Source organism: Podarcis pityusensis (assembly GCF_964106645.2).
Source record: "Podarcis pityusensis genome assembly, chromosome: 9".
Classification (NCBI taxonomy): domain Eukaryota; kingdom Metazoa; phylum Chordata; class Lepidosauria; order Squamata; family Lacertidae; genus Podarcis; species Podarcis pityusensis.
In genome coordinates, this window is record NC_138034.1 from 2,198,436 (window position 1) to 2,224,374 (window position 25,939).

At 42.7% G+C, this 25,939-nt stretch overlaps 2 protein-coding genes across 10 annotated transcripts in view; one reads left to right on the forward strand and one right to left on the reverse strand.

The window, feature by feature from the left end:
- The window catches only part of TMEM266 (transmembrane protein 266), a 63,484-nt gene extending 60,130 nt beyond the window's left edge, over positions 1 to 3,354 (reverse strand). For 2 of the 5 annotated variants that reach the window (XM_081021557.1, XM_081021555.1), the window contains exon 1: positions 2,813 to 3,352. In XM_081021557.1, coding sequence (XP_080877683.1) covers positions 2,813 to 2,847 — 35 coding nt within the window. In that variant the 5' untranslated portion in view covers positions 2,848 to 3,352. Of the gene's footprint in view, positions 1 to 2,812 lie in introns of all 5 variants that reach the window. The other 3 variants (XM_081021559.1, XM_081021556.1, XM_081021558.1) reach the window with 3 other exon arrangements.
- Positions 1 to 25,939, forward strand: part of NRG4 (neuregulin 4) — a 75,977-nt gene that overhangs the window by 988 nt on the left and 49,050 nt on the right. The window contains exon 2 of one of the 5 annotated variants that reach the window (XM_081021642.1): positions 19,229 to 19,277. The exons of the other annotated variants lie outside the window; for them this stretch is intronic. The gene's annotated coding sequence lies outside the window, so the exon portion shown is untranslated. The remainder of the gene's footprint in view (positions 1 to 19,228; positions 19,278 to 25,939) is intronic. 5 annotated transcript variants of the gene reach the window in all.

Sequence of the window (25,939 nt, forward strand, 5' to 3'; positions counted from 1 at the left end):
ACCATTTGGGTAACAAAAGTTCTGGAATGCTCATCTGTATCTGGCTGCTTACAGAGTGCAAGAAGAATTTTGACGACACCATCTCATTCCCTTGTGTGCTCATCAGTAAAAATGCATTCAGTGAAAACTGGGGGAAGAGTGGGAGATGTACTTTTTATACCTTCTGGGCCGAGGTCTTTTAACTACCGATAGTTTTTCTAACACTGAACATAGTTCTATTTATGAAAAGAGCAGGTTGCAGATGGCCAGTTGTATGCATGGACTTATTCAGGTTCCCTGAAACAATCGTATTTCTGTGATTTTAGTTTTCTAGAACTTAGAAGCTTGCTTTTTTACTTTCCGCAACATAGCAACAAGATGGTTCAGCTAAAAAAACAGTTTCGCTGCTTTACCAAGGGTTAGGAAGAAGAGAGTTGTTTCCTTATAATCAGGGTAGGACACCTCTGAGCCCACAGGCCAGTTTCCCCAAACCACCCTATTTAGGTCACTAGTCTCTCTGCTGCTGCCGCCGGGCCCAGGGCTCCTCAGCAGGTCCCTGCTGCTTGCGTGTGACTGGCAGGGACGTCGGGGCTCACTCAGCTGGGGGAGGGGAGCCCTCCCACTGCCCGGCTGAGTCTTGCAAAAGAGCCCCAGGTCCCTGCTGATCATGTGGGGCTCGCTCAGGCACTGGGGTGAAAGCGCCTCAGCTGCCGTGGAGAGAGCTGAGTCAGTTTCACCCCATGCTCACCGACTGATGTTTGGTTGGTGATACATTGCAATGTTGAAAACCCAACATAGCCCAATCCTAAGTCAAATAGAAAGAAATAATTTCTCGGGAGGTACAGAAAAATTAATCTAAATGGGAGAATAAAGACATCAAGTTGGAGATCCAGCAGATATTTATTAATACTCCTTTATTTATACTCCTGGAAAGTGTGTATAAAATTTCATGTGACAAGACAAAGGAAAATCATTTCGAAATGCGAGCCATTTCAAGAGAAAGAAATACCCTCTCAAATGTGGTCTCTACCTTTCCACTCACAAAATGGATGAAATGTCAAATTGTAGCTCCTGATTAATTATTTTACAGACTTAGCTTCCTTCTGGAAATGCAGTATACAGACTTCAGGAGGTGGTGGACTTTCCTTCCTTGGAGGTTTTTAAGCAGAGGTTGGGTGGCCACCTGTCCTGGATGCTTTAGCTGAGATTCCTGCATTGCAGGGGGTTGGACTAGATGAGCCTTGGGGGTCCCTTCCAACTCTACGATTCCATGATTCTATGACTAAGGGCTAAGTAAACATTAAAGCAAGGATGGATCCTTGTGTTTCCACCATGTGTTGGTGGAAAGGCATCTGTGTTTGGAGAAGCGGGGAGGCGACAATCTGGCAAACATGACATCTGGGCCTGCAACTCGCTTCAGGGAGAAAATTTTAACTGCATTTTCAGCCACCCCAAATTCCTTCTATTGTCACACAAGAGAGCAGTTGATATGCAGTGAAGACAGAAGGACTTGGTGTGTGCAGCATATGAAGTGGCTTTAGATAAGACCACTTTCCATGGCGCTCCGGCTCCATAGAGTCGTTCCCTCCCAGTCCTGCAGTGCTTGGTCATATTGGGCAGGAAGAACAACCACAGTCACAGTCACTGCCTTGAGATTTCCAGCTCACACTTGTCAAGGAAGATACAAAATGAAATCCCTAGGGACCCTGAAAGCTCTCTTTCATCAGGTCAGACTACACTATTATTGTCTTCTATGACTAGCAGTTGCTCTTTGCAGAGCTGGACAAAAATCTGCCCCATCATCAACTACCTGGTCCTTTTGAAACTGGGAGATACAGGGATCGAACCTAGAATTGTGTGCCAAGCACATGATGCACCACTGAGCTACAATCCCTGCTTGACAAACCATCCTGGGATAAATATTGGGAGGGAACGTGTGTAAATTCCTGAAATTTAAATATAAACACCCCCCCCCACTTGGAGACAATGACAGTCTTAAGACTTTTCAAGGCATCCAAGATTGATCCTTAAGAGGATGACTTTGCCAAGCATGACACATCAAGACCCGTTCAAATTCAGATCTGAAATTTGCAGTTAGGATAGCAAATTCACACCATTCTGAGAGTGCCAAAGAAGTGGAAACTCGATTCCTTTTATCTCTTTTCCATGACTCTGCCACAAAAGTCACAAGGCATGCATCTGGAGGTCACATGGCTTACCACACATGGCAGAACACTGCTTTGCTCCTGCTGGCTCACACTGGGAGGAAACAAACAATGATTCCTAGGCTTAGCATTACAGTACATCCAAACCGGGGGTTTCACTCCCAGCAAACCAAGATTGGTAGCCAAAGGTCCCCCCCCCCAAGAAGCTGCAGTCTGTAACCTAAGAAGAAACAAACAAACCACTTCCCTGGGTTCAGATACAACACAATGCCAGAGACTGTAGTTTGCTTCCCCTGCATGCTAGCGGGGGGGGGGGGGCCTCAACAACTTTGCTGAAGCCTCCCCCAAATTAGATCAACAACTTTTGATCTTCCTCCCCCAGAAAAGCTCAACGACTTTGGTCAATCCAATGGGTAGATCACTGCCAGGGTTTTTATAGTGGGAGTAGATCAGTGTCTCTGGGAAGTTGGACATCCCTGCTTTAAGCAATTAACAATGATTTAGTGTGATTTGCAAACTTGGCTAGCACAGTCTAAAGGGTGCTTCAGATACCAGAAGAGTGAACCAGAATTCCAGAAAATGACCCAAGATTATTATTATTTTAAATGAAGCCCACTATTACTGGCCCCAGTAGACCCAACTCCATTAAGACGCATAGATTACCATACCTTTGCACCATAGTGGTGACCTTGGCTTCAGGCATCTCACCTAATGCTGCAGAAAGATTCCATTAGTCATAGGATACATCCACCATCTATTGAACTAAAGTGGAACACTTTTGAAGCCCATTGTGCCGCTGCGAAGTTGTGCTGCCCTTTTCATTTAAGAGATGAGTAGATTTCCAGAGATAAACAAAGCTCCATTCACATCTGGAAGCACAGCAGAAAATGTCATTAGGAAAGCAGACATTGTGCATCTTTTCAATGAAAAGTGCCCCTGCAAGTTAGGGGAGTACAGCAAGTATTTCAGTCTTATTTAGTCTCCCTAAAACCTGGATAGAAAAGTTGAAGTCAAGTTCCAGCACAGCCACGTGTACTTTTCACCCTGGAGAAAATAACGTTTTACAGCGCTTCTTGATCAAGTCTGTCCCCAAATACTGGTATTTCAATATTTAATTTTAAAAGAATTTCCAGATAAAGCTCTCACAGTTGGAAGATTTAGACTAAGAGAGAAGGGAGGGGTAGGTTTTAAAAGTGGGAAAGTATGAGCCATTATAGTAAGCCATGCAACTGTTCTCATCCGTTCCAGAAGCCTTGCCTCCTCCGCAAGAAAGCGCCCTCTCCATGCTGTCCACAGAGACCTAACCCTCACATCCCAACCAACCCTAACATCTCTTCAAGCATTGCTCCCCAGCTCTTAAGTTCTCTGCTCCTGGATAAGCTGTTGGAGAGCAGAGCATCCAAATCCAGCAGCCTCCAAACCCTTCAACAGCCACCTTCGGGCACAGACCCACTACTGGCAGCTGTCAGTGAGAGACATTTCTTGCCAGAAGGGAGAAAAGCATTTCACAGTGATACCCCTGAAGTGGCAATAGGGTGCTTAGATGTCTTCCATTACAGAGCCCATGTTATCGATACCATTCATATCCGAACAGAACTAGGAAAAATACATCCCAGGATTAATCTAAAAGGTATAGGAGGAAATAGAGCTGGAAAACCATTTTTAAAAAATAAAATAAAAAAGCTCAGATTAAAGCTTGTGTTGTCATATAGTTCAGACATTTCAGCGCTGTCTTATCATTGCATTTCTTTTTAGGTGGGGAGGGGTTATCTAAACAATAAAAGGTTGAAAGCAAATGAGAAGAAAACCAACAAATTTCATCAGATGTGACCACACACTCAGCCACCTGATGCCATCCATTAGAAACTACACTAGGATAATTAGATACAACACACTCACGGGGGAGGGCTGGGAAACCAGTAAAGAGAGGTGCCTTGGAACCAAACCAAAAGAAGTAACAGTGATAACCCAAACAGTTGAACATTAGTTGTAAGGGTGGGTGTTATCTCCAACCTTTTCATTCCAACAACAGATGAAAAGGACTCATTCTGAGAACATGCTCTCTTGCTGGTTTGACTTCTTTTGTGTCGTTTTAATGCACGGGCCATATTTTATCTAGCCACTTTTTCAAATGGGGTGGGGGGTGGGAATCGCCTCAGTCTTTCCGTATTGAGCAATGTAAATCCTGGCTGTCACGAGAAGAGTTGCAGTTGCTTCCAGGCGCAGCAGCAGCACAGCTTCAATGGCCATGACTCCTCCTGCTCCTGCCACCTCCACTGCGTCACGCTCGGCTCTGGGCTTGGCCTCCTCGGGAGCTCTTTGGACTCCCAAAAAAATATTGGGGGCCCCAAAAGGGCTCAACCCCAAGGAGATGGTGCCCCTGTACCACTGACAGATTGTCTTGGAAGAAATATGTTTTCAGACTACAGCTCATCAAAGATCTAGGAATGTTATTAGACATCCAAGCTCATTCCACTTGCTGGATATTAGAACTTTGTTTTATCAAGTCTGTCTCCCATTTCGTCTTATATGTGGGCTGTGTATAAGTAAATTTAACTTCAGAAAGAATTGTGTAAACATTAGTTATTAATTTTGTTGGGTTTGTTTTCAGTCAGTTTCAAATGCTGCTAATCTACAGTCTTCCATATTTGTTTATTAGTTGTTCTGCCACATGTCTGAGCTAGAAAATCTTTGACTGAGAATTTATACATAGCAATTTCTACATGGCAAGCAGTGTTTGAAATCAGACAGACATATTTTGCACCTGGCTATCGGCCACCTGCAACCAAGTGAAGACGTCTGGGCGCTAGGATGACGCCTGACATCTCTGCCTTCTGGAGGTGCATGCCTGCGGATCATTGGATCTTGAATGTTTTCACATACCAATACCACATCCTGTAGGAATAGGCCTATATATATTCTTTAAGTTCTTAAGGTTCTTAACCTAGCTCAAAGTTGTCATCTGAACTAGCCAGATGTTTAACTGATAATCAATCACAAACAGCCCATCATTTGAAAAATAAGACTTTAGAGCTACAAAAATGGCAACTAGACCTTCTGTTTTGGTGACTGCAAGATTCGTTTAAGGTGTGCTCTATATATGACTTTCTAACAGTGTTAGGCATGCTCCGCCGATGCATACAGGGATCTGAAGCAGAACTCCTGGGCAAAACAAGGATTGCCTGTATTTATAAATTTGAGGACAACTGTCATTGAATGTCCACTAACTGAATTTACTTTGGCTCATTTCAGACAGCAAGCATCAGTTTTCCAACACAGTATATCAATGACCTAAAACAAACTTTGAGGTTTTTTGTTTCTACCTTAACAGCATTTGTTTCCATTTTTAAACAGGCCACTGTTCTCTGACAATCAAATTCAGGGAACTATGGTTTCTCTAAATGGTAAATGAGAATAAGACAGGTGCTGAACCTATAGTTTGATGCTGGCATGTTCTCTCACCACCCATTGTTCCCAGGGTTCAGATGACACAGGGATTGTGCCTTGCAGAGAGATCTGAATTGTCAATAAACTCGTTGAGTATAAGCCCTGCACAGTCTGGCAATCAGCTGGAATTGGCTGCACTAGAATGTTCCCAGTGGAGCCAAGGGGACTGGACAAAGCGATGGCCTCCGAGTGCTTCCTCCAGCACTCTGGACATAAACCGCTTCCCCTTGAAAGGAAAAAAAAGTTTCATTTTTCAATCAAGCAGTTTGTAGTCAAAGCACTTCCTTCAGCACTTTGAATGCAAGCTGCTTTTCCTAGAAAGAAAAAGATAACCTGTACACAGGAGTACAAATCTAGATCTGAATTACTACAGATAGGGGATCTGAACACAAAATTTGAAAACTGCACAAAGGCCTGTCCAAAGGCAATAATTAATACTCCTATTTTATAGGCCTGGAAGACTGAAGCTGAAAGATAAATGATTATCACAACACCAGCCCAGGGCAGATAACATCCTTTTTTCACTCAAACCTGTTGACTATTGGGAGCAAGAAAACTTTACCAATATGCGGCAAGTCACCCAGAGATCTGCAGTTAGATCCCAACTTGCTCTTCTATATTACAAGCAGACAAAAGGTGTTAAAGCACACACATGTGAAAAATGAAACATTCTTACTGTGACATTTGAAGTTCCTCATGTGCAACTTGGAACTGTAAGCTGGTATACTCTACCAAAAGACTGCCTGGCATACAAAAGCACTACAGGATTCGAGTCACACACAGCCTATAAATTACCCATGTTTGCCTTCACAGAGTCACACACATATAAACTACTTTCAAAGACCAGTGACATGATGCTACTCTGGAAAAAAATCCAAAGCTGTATACAGTGTAATTTTTGAGTTATGACCAGGCTTAAGCATTCTCCCCACTGACACAACAGGGACATCAAATCCAATAATAGGAAGCAAAAGCTTTGCATTAAAAACCACTCTCCTCAAAATAAAATTTGATGGAAACTAGAGATAGCATCTGCCATTAATACTATGGGCATACTTCCAGAAAGGATGCATTTAATCTGTATGAATTTGTAGCTCAAAATGTATATTTTAAATACCACCTGCATAGTAACACAAGGTCACCCCATTAATATGAAGTGCAGCATCTTCTCCCAGATGCAAGGTGCTCTGCGGTTTAGTTCCTGATGACAAATATTCCTGATGTTTTAAGACTGTGCATTTCCAAAAAGCTACAGCTACTTCATCCTGGAGTCCCATATGGTACAGCATTTGCTAGCCTGGACCAAGTAATCAATCAAATGTGGTATTTATCTTTTGCCTTGTGCTTTGGACAATCTTAGTTGCTTAAACTGGAGATGCAACCCTCCTCTGCTGGCCTTAGGGTTTAGCTTACGCCCTGAAAAAGGAGGTCTTGCTGCCCTTGTCACGCAGGATAGCGAGGGTGGACTGGCACATTACAGTGGTGCCCCGCAAGACGAATGCCTCGCAAGACGGAAAACCCGCTAGACGAAAGAGTTTTCCGTTTTTGAGTTGCTTCGCAGGAAGAATTTCCCTATGGGCTTGCTTTGCAAGACGAAAATGTCTTGCGAGTCTTGAGATTTTTTCCCGCCCCCCCCCCTTTTCTAAGCCGCTAAACCGCTAATAGCCTTTTAGCAGCTAATCCGCTAAGCCGATAAGCCTTTAATAGCCGCTAAACCGCTAATAGCACTAATCCGCTAAGCGGGTTGCTTCGCAAGACGAAAAAACCGCTAGACGAAGACACTCGCGGAACGGATTAATTTCGTCTTGCGAGGCACCACTGTACATGCCTGCATCAGTGCTAATGGCTTTCACCCAGAAGGGGGAGAGGGAGAGAGATGACAAAACAGTGACACAGGACTCAGCTATACAGCTGCAAATAAAACGTTTTAAGTGTGCTGTAAAGTGTAATATACAAACGTGACACTAGATGGCAATGGTAAACTATGGCAAATTCAATATGTTTTTCAAAACATTTTTTTAAAAAAGCATTTTCACAGCGTTTTTTTATGGGTGTGTAGATTCTACCACAGTTTGCTTTCAGTGTGGCAACTGACAGGCTGGAATGCTAAAGCCTAGCTCCTCCTGCTTCTCCGTCTGATCTGTGGGATAGCCATCACTAGCTCCCAGCAGGTTTCCAGTAGAAACCTAGACCACACGGGCTCCTTCCCTCCCAGGCCCTCCATCAGCAATTCCTCCTTTTAAAATCGAATTTATTAATTTTTCACAAAGAAAAAAAACTAACATAAACTATACATTACTTTATCAATTGACTTCCCGTCCTCCCCTTCCATTGTTTCCATATTTACCCTTAAATGCTGCATATTCCGCCTATACTATTCAATACATTCAATTTAACCTATTTATCTTAATTCACGCAGTTGCTCATATTTCATTCAAATGCTTGCATTTTCATCTCACTATAGTAGTTTTTGTAATAATCAATAAAAAGTTTCCAGTCCTCAAGGAATTTTTCATCATTTTGATCTCTAATCTTTGCTGTTAATCTTGCCAGTTCCGCATCATCATTTTCAAAAGCCATTCTTCCTTTGTTGGAACCTCTCCTTCTTTCAATCTATGGGCATACAGTACTCAGAACTGCTGTCGTTAGATACATAAATAAGTTAACCAACTCTTTTGGTACATCATCTAAAATAAACGCTTTGGGTTTCTTGGGAATCATCAATTTAAACATAGTTCTAATCCCATTATATATCATTTCTCAATAGTCCTTAGCTTTTTTGCAAGTCCACCACATATGAAAAAATGTTCCTTCTGTCATTTTGCTGTTCCAACACATACCTGACTTAGTTTTATACATTTTGGCTAGCTTATTTGGTGTTAAATAGTTTCTTAAATAGTTCATTAACCTGGTAATATTGAAGCCAATTTTGTATCCAGTCCTTAACATCCTCTAACTTTTTAAGCTTCAAAGAGGAAGTCACATAATACATCTCTATAGGTTTCCCATTTCATTTCCATATTACTTTTCATTTGTGAACTTGCTTCAGTAGGGCATAACCACAAAGGTGTTCTTTCAAGCAAATTCTTATATCTCATCTATACACCATACAAACCTTTCCTTACAACATGATTCAGAAACCATTTGTGGACTTTTGTTTTATCATACTATAAATATGCGAGACATCCAAATTTTCTGCCATATCCTTTATCCTTCCAGATCAAATAGTCTAGCATATGTGAATTCCATTCTTTTAATCAACACAAAGGATGCTCCAAAATATAGTCTTAAATCTGGAGGTGCGAATGCACCTCTTTCTTTAATATCTGCTAATATTTTATACTTAATTCTGGGCTTCTTCCCTTGCCAGATAAACCTTGAGAGATACTTTTGCCATTGTTTGAAGCATCCTGTATTGCTTATTATCGGAATTGTCTGAAACAGAAACAACATTTTAGGCAAAACTTTCATATCAATTGCAGATTCAGGTAGGTAGCCGTGTTGGTCTGACGTAATTGAAATATATATATATATATATATTTTTAAATTGTCCAGTAGCACCTTAGAGACCAACTAAGTTTGTTCTGGGTATAAGCTTTCGTGTGCATGCACACTGCTTCAGATATTAATTGCAGAGATTCTTCCTAGCAGTGAGAGTTTCATTCTTCCCCATCTTTCAAAATCTTTTTTTACTTTAACATTATCAAATACAGAGAGACCAATTCCACCTGCCTCCTCATCGCCATGGAAAGTCAACATGTGCAATTTTAACGTGTACTGGAACATACGCTTTTTCAGAGCATGTGTTCCTGCACTACTTTCTGACTAAAACATAACCTGAGATAAAAAGTTACACAGTTAATACCACTAGACATAGGCAGCAACAGCAGTTAAAAACGAAAATAAAAAATCAATCATCAACAAAACAGCAGTCAGTTAAAGCTACCTAACATGTGTCCTAAATGCCAGCAGACATAAATGTGTTCAGAGACAGCTTTCCAGTCTTAGGGCAACACCACCAAAAAGATCCTTTGCCTAGATATCAGCAATCTTATCTCTGAAGGGGAACGAAACACTTCTAAAGCAGTAAAGAACAAGAAGGTTCAAAGCTGCCCAGAGTGGCTCGGGCAACCCAGTCAGATGCGTGGAATACAAATAATAAAATTATTATTATTATTATTATTATTATTATTATTATTATTATTGGCAAGGGACACAGTTGCAATGAGTTGGAGTAATGCTGGACAGAAATCATGTGCACAGTATACTCAAATGATACCCAGGTCCCTACTATTATCTAAGGATGCAGAAATTCAATTCTGTTTGCATTTAAAGGCAAACATACATTATTCACTCATTTTGAAACAGTACACAAACTGAAATAGTCATCCTTCAAGATTCACACGCCTCCAAATTTTACAATGCAATTTTCCAGCCAAGTCGTGTGCACAAAAATGCATGTTAAAATAAATGCACACAATAGTGGACGCAACATACAAAAACACATTATAGGAGGGGGAACTGGGGCTTCACTCCCTCTGAAGGAGCACGTCCCTGGCCTGGAGGTCTTCCTGGATCCACTCTGGTCACTTGAGGCTTACTTTGGAAACTTCAGCTGGTGCAGCATTGGGAACTGATCCTGGCCCGACTGCACTTGCTGCCAATTAGTTTCTGGACCCAATTCAAAGCGCTGGCTTAGCTATAAATCCTTAAATACCTCAAGGACCGCCTCTCCCCATATGAACTGACTCAGACCCTGCAATCATCTTCCGAATGCCTTCCTCCATGCGAGGTCCAGAGGGCGGCAACACAGAACAAGCCTTTTCTGTGGTGGCTCCCCGTTTGAAGAATGCTCTCCCCAGGGAGGCTTGCCGGGAACCTTCATTGCGTATCTTTAGGTGTCAGGTGAAAACGTGCCTCTTCAACCCAGACTGACTGACTAAACAATCTATAGCCTTTTAAATGTGTTTGGGGGGAAATGTATTGGTTTTTTGTTATTATGTTATGTATTTTGTGTTTTCATTTTGTGTTTTTCTCTTGTAAACTGCCTTGTGATCTTTAGATTAAGGGAGGTACGTGAATTTAATAAATAATAACAATAATGTTTTGCCTAAAAAAATGTGTACTAGGCAGAATTGAAAACAAAATGTATATATTAAGAGAAATTTCCTTTAGAATGCTGGAACTTAGCAAGTATATACAATAATACAATTTTGTCTACCTAATGATCTAGACTCATTAAGAGTATTTTCACGGCTAAAATACACATCTAAGACTTAAAACTTTCTCTTCTGCTAAAAAGAGTTTCATTACCAAATTTATTTGAACTGTGTTTTGAAAGTCCAGTGCTTTACTGTTTTTCAGTACAGGACTAAATATTAAGATAAAACAATTGATTTGTAGCAATGCCTGAGCATATGGAATAAATAGGCTGTGATAATTGGGGCATGATGAAGTTTCACAACTTAAGTTGTGAAAACCTGATCTTGCTGCAATTAGCAAAGCCTAACTGGAGTTAATAGACTCATTAGTTATTTGGGTAATGTATGAAGAGAAGCAATGAAACCAGAGGGAATAATAGTTTTTGAAAGCACAGAAATTAAAGGGCTCTGTGCAAACTAAATCAATATTCTGAAGCAAGGACAGAGTCACTACTCGCACAAGAGGTAAAAATATATAAGAAGCGTTTTAAGAATCTTCTGGTGATTGAATCATAGAATCATAGAATCATAGAGTTGGAAGAGACCACAAGGGCCATCGAGTCCAACGCCCTGCCAAGCAGGAAACACCATCAGAGCACTCCTGACATATGGTTGTCAAGCCTCTGCTTAAAGACCTCCAAAGAAGGAGACTCCACCACACTCCTTGGCAGCAAATTCCACTGTCAAACAGCTCTTACTGTCAGGAAGTTCTTCCTAATGTTGAGGTGGAATCTTCTTTCTTGTAGTTTGGTCCATTGCTCCGTGTCCGCTTCTCTGGAGCAGCAGAAAACAACCTTTCTCCCTCCTCTATGTGACATCCTTTTATATATTTGAACATGGCTATCATATCACCCCTTAACCTCCTCTTCTCCAGGCTAAACATGCCCAGCTCCCTTAGCCGTTCCTCATAAGGCATCGTTTCCAGGCCTTTGACCATTTTGGTTGCCCTCCTCTGGACACGTTCCAGTTTGTCAGTGTCCTTCTTGAACTGTGGTGCCCAGAACTGGACACAGTACTCCAGGTGAGGTCTGACCAGAGCAGAATACAGTGGCACTATTACTTCCCTTGATCTAGATGCTATACTCCTATTGATGCAGCCCAGAATTGCATTGGCTTTTTGAGCTGCCGCGTCACACTGTTGGCTCATGTCAAGTTTGTGGTCAACCAAGACTCCTAGATCCTTTTCACATGTACTGCTCTCAAGCCAGGTGTCCCCCATCTTGTATTTGTGCCTCTCATTTTTTTTGCCCAAGTGCAATACTTTACATTTCTCCCTGTTAAAATTCATCTTGTTTCTTTTGGCCCAGTTCTCTAATCTGTCAAGGTCGTTTTGAAGTGTGATCCTGTCCTCTGGGGTGATAGCCACCCCTCCCAGTTTGGTGTCATCTGCAACTTTGATCAGGATGCCCTTGAGTCCATCATCCAAGTCGTTGATAAAGATGTTGAATAAGACCGGGCCCAAGACAGAACCCTGTGGCACCCCACTAGTCACTCTTCTCCAGGATGAAGAGGAACCATTGAGGAGCACCTTTGGGTTCGGTCAGTCAGCCAGTTACAAATCCACTGAGTGGTAGCATAGTCAAGACCGCATTTTACCAGCTTCTTTACAAGAATATCATGAGGCACCTTGTCAAATGCCTTGCTGAAATCAAGGTAGGCTACATCCACTGCGTTCCCTTCATCTACCAGGCTTGTAATTCTGTCAAAAAACGAGATCAGGTTAGTCTGACATGACTTATTTTTCAGAAATCCATGCTGACTATTGGTGATCACAGCATTCCTTTCTAGGTGCTCACAGACTGTTTGCTTAATGATCTGCTCCAGAATCTTCCCTGGTATTGATGTCAGACTGACTGGGCGGTAATTATTTGGGTCCTCTCTTTTCCCCTTTTTGAAAATAGGGACAACATTTGCCCTCCTCCAGTCTGCCGGGACTTTGCCTGTTCTCCAGGAATTCTCAAAGATGACTGCCAGTGGTTCTGAGATCACATCTGCCAGTTCGTTTAATACTCTTGGATGCAGTTCATCTGGCCCTGGAGACTTGAATACATCTAGACTAGCCAAGTATTCTTGTACTATCTCCTTAGTTATTCTGGGCTGTGTTTCCTTTGCTGAATCATTTGCTCCAAATTCTTCAGGTCGGGCATTGTTTTCTTTATCGGAGAAGACTGAGGCAAAGAAGGCATTGAGGAGTTCAGCCCTTTCTGTGTCCCCTGTTTGCATTTCACCATCTTCTCCTCTGAGCGACCCCACTGTTTCTTTGTTCTTCCTTTTGCTACGAACATACCCATAAAAGCCTTTTTTGTTGCTTTTAACCTCTCTAGCAAGCCTGAGTTCATTCTGTGCTTTAGCTTTTCTGACTTTGTGTCTACACGTGCTGGCTATTTGTTTGAATTCCTCTTTGGTGGTTTCCCCCCTTTTCCATTTTTTGTACACATCCTTTTTTAATCTTAACTCAGTTAAAAGTTCTTTAGATAGCCACCCTGGCTTCTTTAGGCACCTTCCATGTTTCAGCAGGGGGCCGGTCCACTGTCCCTCAGACCTTGTGGGGGGCCGGAATATATTTTGAAAAAAAATGAATTCCTATGCCCCACAAATAAGCCAGAGATGCATTTTAAATAAAAGGACACATTCTGCTCACGTAAAAACACGCTGATTTCCCAGACCATCCGCAGGCTGGATTGAGAAGGCGATTGGGCCGGATGCGGCCCCCGGGCCTTAGGTTGCCTATCCATGGTTTAGACCAGTCTCCCACAACCTGGTGCCCCCCCAACCCTAATCCTCCACCATCCCCCACCAGAATTACTGCAAAACCTGAGAGGGTATTATTGTTGGCAAGTTCCAAGTCATGAAGTTTTCAGGGGCAGGGGGCTTATTAGTAAAAGCAGTGGCAGCAGCATATTCCCCCACCCCCTCTGATTTTAAGGCAGTTTCCCCCACCACTTCAGTCATCACTGAGCTGCAGCAATTGGCAGACAGGTTGGTTGCCACATTCTCTCGCTCTTCTCTAAATTAAAAACTCCCAATGTGTCCACTTTGCCAGTTGTGGTAGTTGTGTGTCGACTGAAGCCTGGGGAAATTCTTTTAAGCAAGTGGCATGATGGGGCAAGAGAAAATGTTGCCACTGCTTCATTTTTACTGGTAATTGTACCGTGCATGAAAATGCACTAATTTCTTCACACACTGAGTTAGGGAAATAATTTCTTCCTCTCAAAGCTCTAACCCCCACCCTCCTTGCATGCACCAGAAAGTTTCTGGTTAAACCAGGCACCCCCAACCTTCGGCCCTCCAGATGTTTTGGACTACAATTCCCATCATCCCTGACCACTGGTCCTGTTAGCTAGGGATCATGGGGGTTGTAGGCCAGAACATCTGGAGGGCCACAGGTTGGGGATGCCTGGGTTAAACTTTTGGATCAATACTAGAAAAATAAACCTAGCAACTCTTCAACAAAAATAGCATATAATAATTCTTTCCTAAAAGGGCAAAGTAGATAAGCAAAAATTCTAACTGGTTGAAATATATTTTGGGTGGTTTTTATGGAAATACACAGTGAACAGCAACTCCTGGAGAAACTGCCATAAAATTGTGGAAAACACCCCCCCCCCCATCAAGATGTGCTCCGCCATGATGGAGTGGATGTTGCGCTCAGCCCACCAGAAAAGGAGGGAGACTTAACTGAAGATCTTTCACTCTTGTGATTGTACCGAGGGATGCCTGGACGCTGAGGTCCAGTGCCGAGGGCCTTCTGGCGGTTCCCTCGCTGCGAGAAGCCAAGTTACAGGGAACCAGGCAGAGGGCTCAACCACCTTCGCAAGACATCTGTCCTTTCTCCACTGCTGGTGGGTCTGAAATCCCAACTTGACAAGCTCCCTCTCATTATGGGAGAACATGCAATGGAAGGAGGGCTGGTCAAACTGTGTCTAGAAGTCTTCTGTGTGAAATTTCCCTCTCAAGTTTCTGCAACTAAAGTTCTCCAAAACAGTTTCCAAAAAGAAACCAATAAACAATAATAATAATAATAATAATAATTCACTATATCTGAAAAGGAATATGGCTACGATTAAAACAGAAGTTCACCTATAAAATTCCCTTAGCTAAAACCTTTCTGAAATAACAAGCTAAAAAACCCAAAAATGTAAAAGGAAGAGACCAACCTCCACGAGGCAAGGATTGGGGCAACTCAGAATGCTCCTGTCCAGAAGGCTCCTGATTTTACAGCCAACTGCCGCACAAAATTAGGGGCATAAGAACCTCCTTGGGCCATTCAGGGTGCGCAGGACAGAAAGATGAATCTATGGCACAAGGCACATTTTTCAGGAGTGGGACCTAATCTTTCTGGGGCCTTGAGGGGCGGGGCAACACATCAAAAGCAACCTTTTGAATGGGGCCCAGAAACAAACAGGTAACCAATGAAGATCTCATAAGTCTGGCAATTCTATAGTACATACTGTCTGCGCTACTCAAAAATCTGGCCACAGCATCTGGGGCCAACTGATGTTTCCACATAGTCCTGAAAGGCTACCGCACACAAATAAATTACTGAACTGCACTCCAATTTATTAGGTTTGTCTCCCACTTTTTGATTGGAGTTGCTAGCATAGCTTACAAGAACCAAACACAAATTCCACTAAAAATCTTGCAAGTCAAAAATAGAGAACCAAAGCAATGTGGTAATATTTGGGGGGGGGGGGGGCAGAGAGCAGAGAGACAAACAGAAAGCATTTTCTCCAATATTGTAATCCCGTTCTGGAGGTGAGTTCTTGATCGTGGAGAGAATGTGCATGAGGAGCATGGGCCCATCTCCAGTAGATCACTCATCTTCCAGCCACTTCCAGCATACGATTTTTTTAAAAAACAGAATTAGATGAATTTGTGGAGGATAGCTACATCCATGGAAACCAGCCATAACAGCTAAAACAGAATGTTCAGTGGCAGTGCACCTCCAACAACTAATTTTGGGGATAAACATCAGGAGATAGCTCTCACAATCATGCTTTTGCTTGCATGTTTCCCAGAAAGACACTGCTGGTCACTGCTGGAAGCAGAAGGCTAACTAGACTGACTCTTGCTCAGATCCAGCAAGAATTTTGTTTTGTTTTTGCCATTTGCCATTCTTTAATTCTCCCCGTTGCAAACACAAGATTCCCCAGCTGAGCCGGCAAGACTTGCATTCAGTTCTCAGTTGAATTACACAATAATCTGATTAACTGCTCCCATTTTTAGCCTATTATTAGCACGCTTTGATCTTCTATCTGAAGAAACTGTACCAAAGTGTTATATTCTATGTGTCTCATTACCTTGGAGATTGGAATCATGATCATAGTTACTAGGGAATGATCCCAGAGGAAGGCAGGATGCTTGAGGAAGGGGCTGTCAATGCATAAACAAGCCACATGCCACAGAGTTTTGCTTCTACAAGCTAACAAAACTGGGACCGCTAGAGAATATTTCCAAGGCACGCTTGCACAGAGGCTTCCAGCGCACAAGCAAAGAAGGCAGCAGACCCAAACTGTGCCCTGTGTGGGGCTAACCTTGACGATTCCCAAGCCTGATTACAGAGGGCAAGGAAGACATTAGCAGGCTGTACAACAAAGCTATGTGGTCTTTGAGAGCAACAGACACAGTAATTAATGCATTCAAAGACTGACTGGAGTGGGCCAGCACACTCTTAAGCACAGTTCAAACAAAATGTGAACAGGCTTGCGCAAGTCTTGGGCTCATGTTCTTCATGCCTCTCCCTTCTGCAGCCAAGAGGCGATGGAAGCTTTTAAACAAATGGACTCAAATCCCCATGCTGCCTGAACTCACAGAACCATTATCTGATTGTAATTAAAACCCAGTTATTAAGAATAAACCAGGAACAAACTATGGTTTCAAATTCTGGTTTGTTCTCACTAGAGTTTAAACCAAGACAGATGTCATTACTTGCTATAACTTGGGTTTGCTTAAAGCTTCACAGTTTCCCGAGTTAAGGCATGTCATCCCCCTCACACACACATCTTGAGAAACTTATAAATCTGTATGGAATCAAGAGATAAGCTATGGTCCGTCTTCCCATAAGTCTCATGCATTAAACAATTACGGGTACCTACCCACTCCATCATTCAACCCACCCCATAGTGGCCTTATTACTTCAAGTGTTCATAGGAAGCCACCTGAAAATTGGAACTATAAATGCCTTTTAAGCTCATCTCACCACCACCACAGACACTTATACCTAAAAACCCCAAACACATAAAATCCCAAAATTAATACTAGCAGAGTTCTTCTAACAGACATTTAGTACAATGAAAGTAGACAAGAATGTGAGGTGCACATCCTAGGCCTGTTAACAATTTCCTTGAATACGTCACAATCCATCCAGTTTTTACAGTACTTATAGAACAAGACTTTTAAAATCCAAATATGCTGTGTGGAAACATTTCGACGTAAGCTTTAATAAAAACACTGCTGCCATTTACTTGACAGAAACCAATCAGTCAAACTACAGTCAAGCTGTTATAAGCAGAATGCCTGCAACATGTCAGCTGACAGTGAGTTGTCTTTGGACCCCAGAAGAACAAGCTGTGGTGTATAATTAAAGGTTTTTGAGGCACGGTCTATTCCTGACAAATGCTCTCCACACACCCAGAAAAGCTAATAGCCAAATGATATATTTCAGCCAGGGAATCACATGCTTAAACTCTCTTAAGTAAGCCAGCACAGATGGGCATTGTCACAGGGGTCTAGATAGAACTCTAAATGGATATGATCGTACACATCTGTCCAACAGCATCTGGCTACTGTTAGAGAGAATCTCTGTTTTAAAACAAGAAAGTTGAGTGCCACTTGCTTTGCTCAGTGAGCAAGTAGAAAACACAAAAACAGTGAGTTCACATACCCTGAATACCTTGGATGGGGAAACCCAGCCAGGTGGGCAGAGTAGAAATAATAAAATTATTACTATTATTATTATGGTGGGGAGAAATAGATGTTGCTGTCAAAGAGCACAAGAGAAGCCCCAGCTACAGTATGTTAAAGTTCTAAGATGGCAAAGTAAGGAAGTTTGCAACTAGTGGTAAGATCCCAGGTTGTGCCACTCTCCTTTTGATCAAGGTGTGAGTCCATGAGAAAAAGCTGAAGTATGTGCGGCTTTTTCATTTCAGAAAAGAAAGACTCAACTAAGGAGGGCATGCTAGCATTCTGTAGAGGCAACCCACTTCTGGTTTACCTTGAAAAAATCTAACCTGAGAAGCACTCTGCCTCTTAAGCAGTTTTGTTTTGGCTACAGCAAGAACTTCAAAGGGAGTCCAGGATGCCTGCTCAGGTCTCTCCAAAAGATTTGTTGAAATGCAACAGCCAAGTTCTGTTTGTTGATCTGCAGTACTTCTGAAGACTGCCCATATAGTAGTAGTCAGAAGGCAAGAAAGAGGGGTGGCCAGCAAAGAACAAAAGGAAAGAAGAAAAATCTTCAATATATAGTGTTTGAAAAAACGTATATTAACTGAATTTCATTCATTTTATTTTCTAACTATTTATATACAACTTATCTGCTTTCGTCTAAGTGGTGTGCATCCTGTTTTAATGAGTGTCCTGCAAGGACAACTCTTATTTTAAAATAAAAGTTTTTAAAACTTTTATTGGAGTCTTCAGAAAGAAGCAGGGTTAAACTTATCGTCACCTTTGCCAACACCTAGGAGAAAAAGAAACCGAAAATACTCCTCATCGCATGAAATACTCTCTGAAGGCTTGAATTTGTCAATATCATGATTCAGTTTATTGCAGCAAACACAGAGCCCTGCCTCTTCCTGTCAAAGAATAAAGAAGATTAAACTGTATTTCTTAGCCTTCCCAGCCTTCCCCAGAAGGCATGCTTTTCAGTTGCTCATTGAAACAGAAGGACCTCCTATTATGTCTTTCTGAAAATGAAGCTAGTGTTAATTTACAACACGCTCTTTGGCATTTTTGTTAAAAGTTAGGGTGACCCTATGCAAAACAAGACAGAACTGCTACAGCTTTAGTAGTGGTAGAGAAGAAGAGAGCGTGCCAGCAAGCACAGCTTCTTAGCATTATCCAAATTTACTCTCTCACACACTCAAGAACCCTGGTTTTGTTTTGTTTTTTGCATCTGGGTCACCCTAGTTAAAAGTACTACTCAAACTAGTTCCCACCTAATAAACATAATTATTTTATATTATTTCAGAATTGTGGATACCCAGAAGTAGAATAAAAAATATTGGGCTTAGGAAGTAATGATAGCAGGCTGCACTAGAGTTCCGTATCAAAATGAGTTATCAAAACTGTCTCAATTTTGAAAATGCAGCCTTTGAAAAAGGATGTGAGGTGAGCTTTGGGGGTTTTTTAGGTCAGTCAAATTGAATGAGGGAGATACAAATAATAGTCTTAACAAATGGAAAACAAAGAACTAATATTCATTTTTTTGTATTTATGAAGCAGGCAATGCTACCATTTGTGCTGCACAGCCAAGAGAGAACTTCAAAAGGTGATGCTTTCTTGCAGAATTGATTGTCTGCTAATTTAAACATCTGGATATAGTACCAGTGGATAGGCACCAGTAAAACCCACAGTGAAAGTTGAACTGAAGGTCAACAGACAGAAGCCATACAAAATGAATATTCCAAAACAAACTCTGCATATTTGATAATAAAGTTTATTTTTTTAACGCACACCAAAAGGTTAGAAACCTGATGGGGCTTGTGTGAACAGAGTAATAATCAAAAAAGGCCATTATACTTACAATGAAAGGTATTTCTGGATCCCAAAAAAGCTGCCGCCAAGTTGGGTTTAGGTTTGGCGCCACCTGGCAGTCAACAGGCAATATTGCAAGTTTGTCAAAATAATTCTCAGCTAGGGCGAAAGTGTTCATCTGGAAATGATAAAGGAATCTGGAAGGTGGCGACCATGTGGGTGGTAATGCGGAAGGTAAAGGAACTAGAGCCACAGAGAAATTCAAGGAGAGGCAGAATGAACCATCCTGGAAAAAAAGGTGAACACCAGGAGTCTCAGGAATAAATGACTGCTTTCTGCAAGGCAAAATAACAAACTGAAGAAGGAAGGAGCCAAGACATCCTGATTGGTTTGTTTATTTTTGCAAGCTTGCAATGTTGCTTATTGACCACCAGGTGACGCCAAACCTAAACCCAACCTGGCCACAGCTTTTATGGGGCCTCCAGAACAAATTTATATCAAGAAGAACTGGAAAGTGCTAGCAAAATCTCATACGGAGTACTGTGTTCAGAACTGGTCAAGTAAGATGCAGAAAGAATTCGGTGGAAACCTATGAAGATGATAGAAGCCCAAGCTGTTCATTTTAATGGAAAACCTCAAAGAATAACGACACTCGTGGCACTTGTGATCCAGCCAGAACAGCCTGGATAGGTTTAGATGAGAAGAGTGGAAGAAAGTACAACAATTTCCACACACCAAACATATCTATATCAGAACCATCTATAAAATGTAGTTCCTCCCCAAGGTTTCACAGATGAAGGATTATCTTAATTCTGCTGCAACCTGGAAGTGCAGTAACTGAGTTTAGGACTTTTTTCGATGCAAAGCTACAGTAGGTTGAAACTTCTTCCATTTTAGAAAAAGAAAAAAAAATTAAAAGTGAGGTACAGAACAGGTTGTTTCTCCTGCCCACTGAAGATATAGGCATGAAACAGTCAGTTTGATCTGGTTGAAGATTTAAAACAACATTAAGACAGGCTGTTCTATTGAGGGGAGCTCATTAATACAGGAAATTATCTACAGCTGGCTTGTAAATAAAAAGTCACTTGCTTATTTGCATTGAAAGGTAAGAATTGCCTCTAGGACTAGGTGAACTGGAAGTTTTTATAAACTTTTATAAAGAGGTCCTCATTTTTTATGCTACTCATCTGCATGGGCAGGAAGATGCTACGATTATTTGTGGGCGACTCGTTCCCCACAGGCTTTCAAAATGAAGAAAGGGCAGGTGCCTGTTAGGGACATACAGGGTTCTCTTGCCATAGGACAGCTTGTTCTGCTGCGCTGACGGATGAGATCAAACAAAATGTTCCCACTCCTCTAGCCACTTCAAGCCATTGTTCCAGGTCTTCGCTTGAAAGCAAAGTATGGCTACACATTTTGCCCAGTTCAGATGCAATAGCAAACTATGGCTTGATCAAACAAGGAAGGGAGGCAATGTGAATATGCAGGAGCAAGAAGGGAGGGAAAGCACACAGGGCAGGGGTCAGCAAACTCTTCAAGTCCACTGTCCCTCAGACCTCGTGGGGGGCTCGACTATATTTGGCGGGGGAAGAGAACAAATTCCTATGTCCCACAAATAACCCAGAGATGCATTTTAAATAAAAGCATACATTCTACTCATGTAAAAACATGCTGATTCCTGGACCGTCCGCAGGCCAAATTTAGAAGGCGACTGGGCCAGATTTGGCCCCTGGGCCTTAGTTGCCTACCCATGACATAGGGCATGTCCAGACCTGTCCACATCACATTTCATGTCAGTCTCATTTACTCATCACAAATTACTGCTTATTTTTCATAGGTTGTCCCTCTCCTTCTAGAACTGAAAGGCACTTGGGAAGCCTAAATTTGTGTGATTGTTTCAGTGTGCTAAAGAAGCGGGGAGAAGGCTCAGTTCCTTTGGTATCCAGCCATAACAATACAGTTTACTAACTTCATAACAACACATTATAACAAACTTGCAATTACAGTTATCTATAATCCTAGTTTGTTTCCCTATGGTTTAGGGAAACAAACTAGGATCAGAAATCAGTTTATGAAGTTTGCTTGCTCCCAAAACCAATTATTTGCTTGAGATCATACATAACACAACTAACCATGGTTAGTTGAAAACAGAGTTTGGAAGCTTTTGCAGACCGTCTTGATTACTTCAAGAGTCTGAAACAGGACATTTCAGGAAGAGACATGAACAAGTACTTAAGGTATTTCCATAGCAACTCCAAAGCTGAAATCTGCTGCATAGACAAGTTGTCTTGAATGATTAGAATGGGATATTTATGCAACTTCAATAGCAAGAAGGCAGCATAGGGATTCAGCCTGTGCAGAATCAGGCAGCACTCCCCCTAAAGACACAGGCTCACTGAGCGTGCTCCTAGACTTGTCCCTAAGCATGGATGCTCAGGTTTCTCCAGTGGCCAGGAGTGCAACTGTGCAGTCACAGCTAGTGCACCAGCTGCACCCATTCGTGGAGATGTCTGACTTGGTCACAGGGACACATGCCTTAGTTACATCCCATTGGATTACTGTGACATGCTCCACATGGGGCTGCCTTTGAAAAGTGCTCAGAAACCTCAACTGGCTCAAAGAGCTGCTGCAGCCAGAATGCTGACCGCAGCTGGTTAGAGGGAGCATATGACTTACTCAGTATAACAACTCCATTGGCTACTGGTCTGTTTCTGGACACAATTCAAAGTGCTGGTTAGAGTTGGGCGATATCTGGTTTTCAACATCATGATATATCAACCAGTTAATCATTGTGATATATATTATGATGTCTGAAATAACACTGAAAAAGCAGCTGGGGTGTGCAGGGAGGGAGGAGCGACCAGGAGGAAGGGAAGGAGGCTGCTTGCTTGCTCAAGCAACGGCGCTTCTGCGCACTCCATCCCTCCCTCCCTCCCCAGTCGAGCCTCAGCCTTGGCAGAGAAAGCCTAAGAAAGTGCTCCATGTGCCTGCTGGCCTGCGTATCTGCCTTCGCCCGAGCAAGCAGGGTAGGCTGCCTCTTCCCTCCCAGTTGGTCATTCTGCCTGCAACTGACCGGCAGGAAGGAGGCAGCCCACCCCACTTGCTCAGGTGAAGGTAAATCACAGAGCACGCAATCTGAGCGGGCAAGACATTGCAGCTCCCCAGCTACCACCAGCACAGCGCAGGCAGCCAGGAGGGCTGGTGGCAGCCAGGGAGCCGTGATGTATTGCCAGCTCAAGAAGTCTGAAACCAGTATTGCAATCTGAACTTCATACCAGTTTCAGACAATAAACTGAAATATCGCCCGGTTCTAAGTGCTGGTTATGGCATATAAAGCCCTACATGGCTTAGGTCCAAGCTATCTGAAAGACCATATTCCTTCATACAAACCTTCCCAGGCTCTGAGGTCTTTAGGGGAGGCCCTTCTCTTGGTCCCACCACTCTCACAGACATACTAGGTGAAGACGTGGAAAAGGGCCTTCTTGGTGGCTGCCCCCAGGCTCTGGAACAACCTCCCTAGAGCAGTTAGACTGGCTCCCTCCTTGTTCTCCTTCCACAGGCTGGTGAAGACATTCTTGTTTCATTCTTGCTGGAAGGCTGGTGCCATGCTGCTTTTACTGTAATTATTTGTACGTTCTAAACCTATTTTACATGTGTATATAGTTCTATTAATTCTATTGTTTAACTGTTATTTAATTATTTTCTCTATGTTTTTAATGATTCTTATTTTTATCTGTAAGCTGTTTTGAGTTCCATAAGGGAAAAAGGTGGGGTATACGTAAATGTATAAAAATAACGAGCCCGTGAAATGCACATCAAAATGACTACATTGCTGACACACTAGGTATTGTTTTTTATTATTTATTAAATTTGTATACCACCCTTCATCCAAAGTTCTCAAGACGGTCCACAGCATAAAATTACAAAATAAAAACAAGAGCAAAACAAACCCATACCCCACAAACACATCTAAAAAGACATAGAATGTCAGTCCGCCAAAGGCCTGGTTGAAGAGGAATGTTTTCACCTGGTGCCTAAAGATGTATAATGAAGGCGCCAGGCAAGACTCTCTGGGGTGAGCATTCCACAAACAGGCCCGTTCTCATGGAGGAGGCACACAAATAAAGGCCTCAGGTGATTATCACAGGGTCCAAGTTGGTTCACACGGGGAGAGACAGTCTTTGAGGTATTGGAGTCAGTGCTTTTTTTTTTCCTAAAAAAATGTTTAGGGATACTCTCATTTTGACTCAAGAAAACCAGCATTTTATAGTTCAAATTGGGGGGAGTAAATGGAAAAAAGTACAAAGATTCACAAAATGTTTAGGGGTATGTGTAACACTGTGTCCCCCCCAGAAAAGAAGCACTGATTGCAATCCTAAGCTGTTTAAGGCTTTATGTGTCAAAACCATCACTTTGACTTGGGCCAAGAAACTGATTGGCAGGTAGAAAGCTCACATTTGGGGCACATATAGTCCAATACACTTCTAGTTGGCAGAAAAGTCTGAAAATGGGCACACACAGTACAAGAAAGTCTAGATAGGTGACTAAAGCTATGTTTGCAGGCTTTTTCAATGGTGTTTCAGATATACGTGATTTCACTTAAACACACAGTACCTTAGAACATAACCCCTGAGTAAATGGGGCGTTGCCTGTATAATATTACATTCGTATCCCAACCTTCCACCGAGGTGCTGCTGCCATTTCCACAGCTAGCAAGGACAATCCTAGTTCAATCTCGCGCTCTCTATCATAAAAACGCATTATCTGCAAAATTTCTGAAGCCAAAGGAAACCCCTGCGCCCACATCCCAGGAGTGAAGCTCTATGTTCTGGCTATTAAATGAAGAAGGAAAAGCACTCTGCATGTACTCAGAGGCATTTATTAGTTTTCCTCTTCAAAGTTCCAGCTTTTTGTCATGAAGAACAAGGTCTAGAGCCGCTCACTAATTAAGCCTGGCCCTCCAGTGTACGTGGAGCGTTTCTTCTGCCTAAGGGAGCACGTCCGAGGCTCTTGAGTGACCAGCACGGTCTCCAAGACCCTTTGATACCATTTCCCCCATATTTTACAATAGGATCACAATTAAGACCATAACTTTAATGCTGCTGATTTCTATTTAAAAATATCTTATTAAAATAAATCAGCTAGGGTTCAATTTGTTTTCCCACATGACAACAACAGCTAAGGATCATGTAAGATATTAAGCAGAAACTGCACAACCCCTTGAAGATTTCCATTTTTTAAAAAATACATACATTATGTATCACATACTGGTCATGAGAGATTTAATGGGAGATGAGTTACAATACAGGATTTCTGGTACATTCCCCAAGCATCATTAATTGCTTAATTAATTAATTAATTGTGTCCAGATGTCGCACGGACCCCCCTGGTTGAAATTATCAATTTGTCCCTTGGCACGGGGACATTCGCAGGGGAACTGAAGGAAGCAGTGGTGTGTCCGCTCTTAAAGAAAACTTCACTAGATCCTTTAGACCTATCCAATTACCGCCCAGTTTCAAATCTTCCATATCTGGGTAAGAGAGCTGTTGCTGAACAGTTTGGTAGGTTTCTGGAGGAAACATCGGCTTTAGATCCATTTCAGTCTGGTTTCCGTCCTGGTTTCGGGACCGAGACGGCTCTGGTTGCCTAACAGATGATCTCCGTAGACAACTGGATCGAGGCGGGTCAGGACTGCTGATCCTTTTAGATTTGTCAGCAGCCTTTGACATGGTCGATCATGATCTTCTGGACCACCGCCTTGCCAACGTGGGGATTCAGGGCATAGCCCGTAAATGGCTGTGCTCTTTTATCTCTGGTTGGGGCCAGAGGGTGGCACTAGGGAGGGAAATGTTGTCACGCCATTCCTTGGTGTGTGGAGTGCTGCAGGGCGCAATCCTCTCCCCGATGCTTTTTAACATCTTTATGCGCCCCCTTGCCCAGATTATCCGGAGCTTTGGGCTGGGCTGTCACCAATATGCTGATGACACTCAGCTCTATCTGCTGATGGATGGCCACACCGACTCGGCCCCGGACACACTGAACAGATGCTTAGAAGTTGTGGCTGGATGGTTTCGTGGGAGCAGAAGGTCCTATGGCAGGGTCGGGATGGCATGGGGATGAGGGACTAACTCCCTTCTCTTGCAGGGGCCCAATTAGTGCCATTGCCTTCCATTAAGAGTTTGGGTGTAATCCTTGATGCCTCCCTTTCCATGGAGGCGCAGGTTACAGCAACAGCCAAGGCGACATTTTTCCACCTTCGCCGCATCAAGCAGTTGGTCCCTTACCTTTCCCGCCCCGACCTGGCCACAGTGATCTACCGACGGTCACCTCCAGGCTTGACTACTGTAATTTGCTCTACGCGGGGCTGCCCTTGAAGCTGTCCCAGAAACTCCAGCGGGTGCAGAATGCTGCAGCGAGGCTCCTCACGGGGTCTCTGCCATGGGAGCATATTCACCC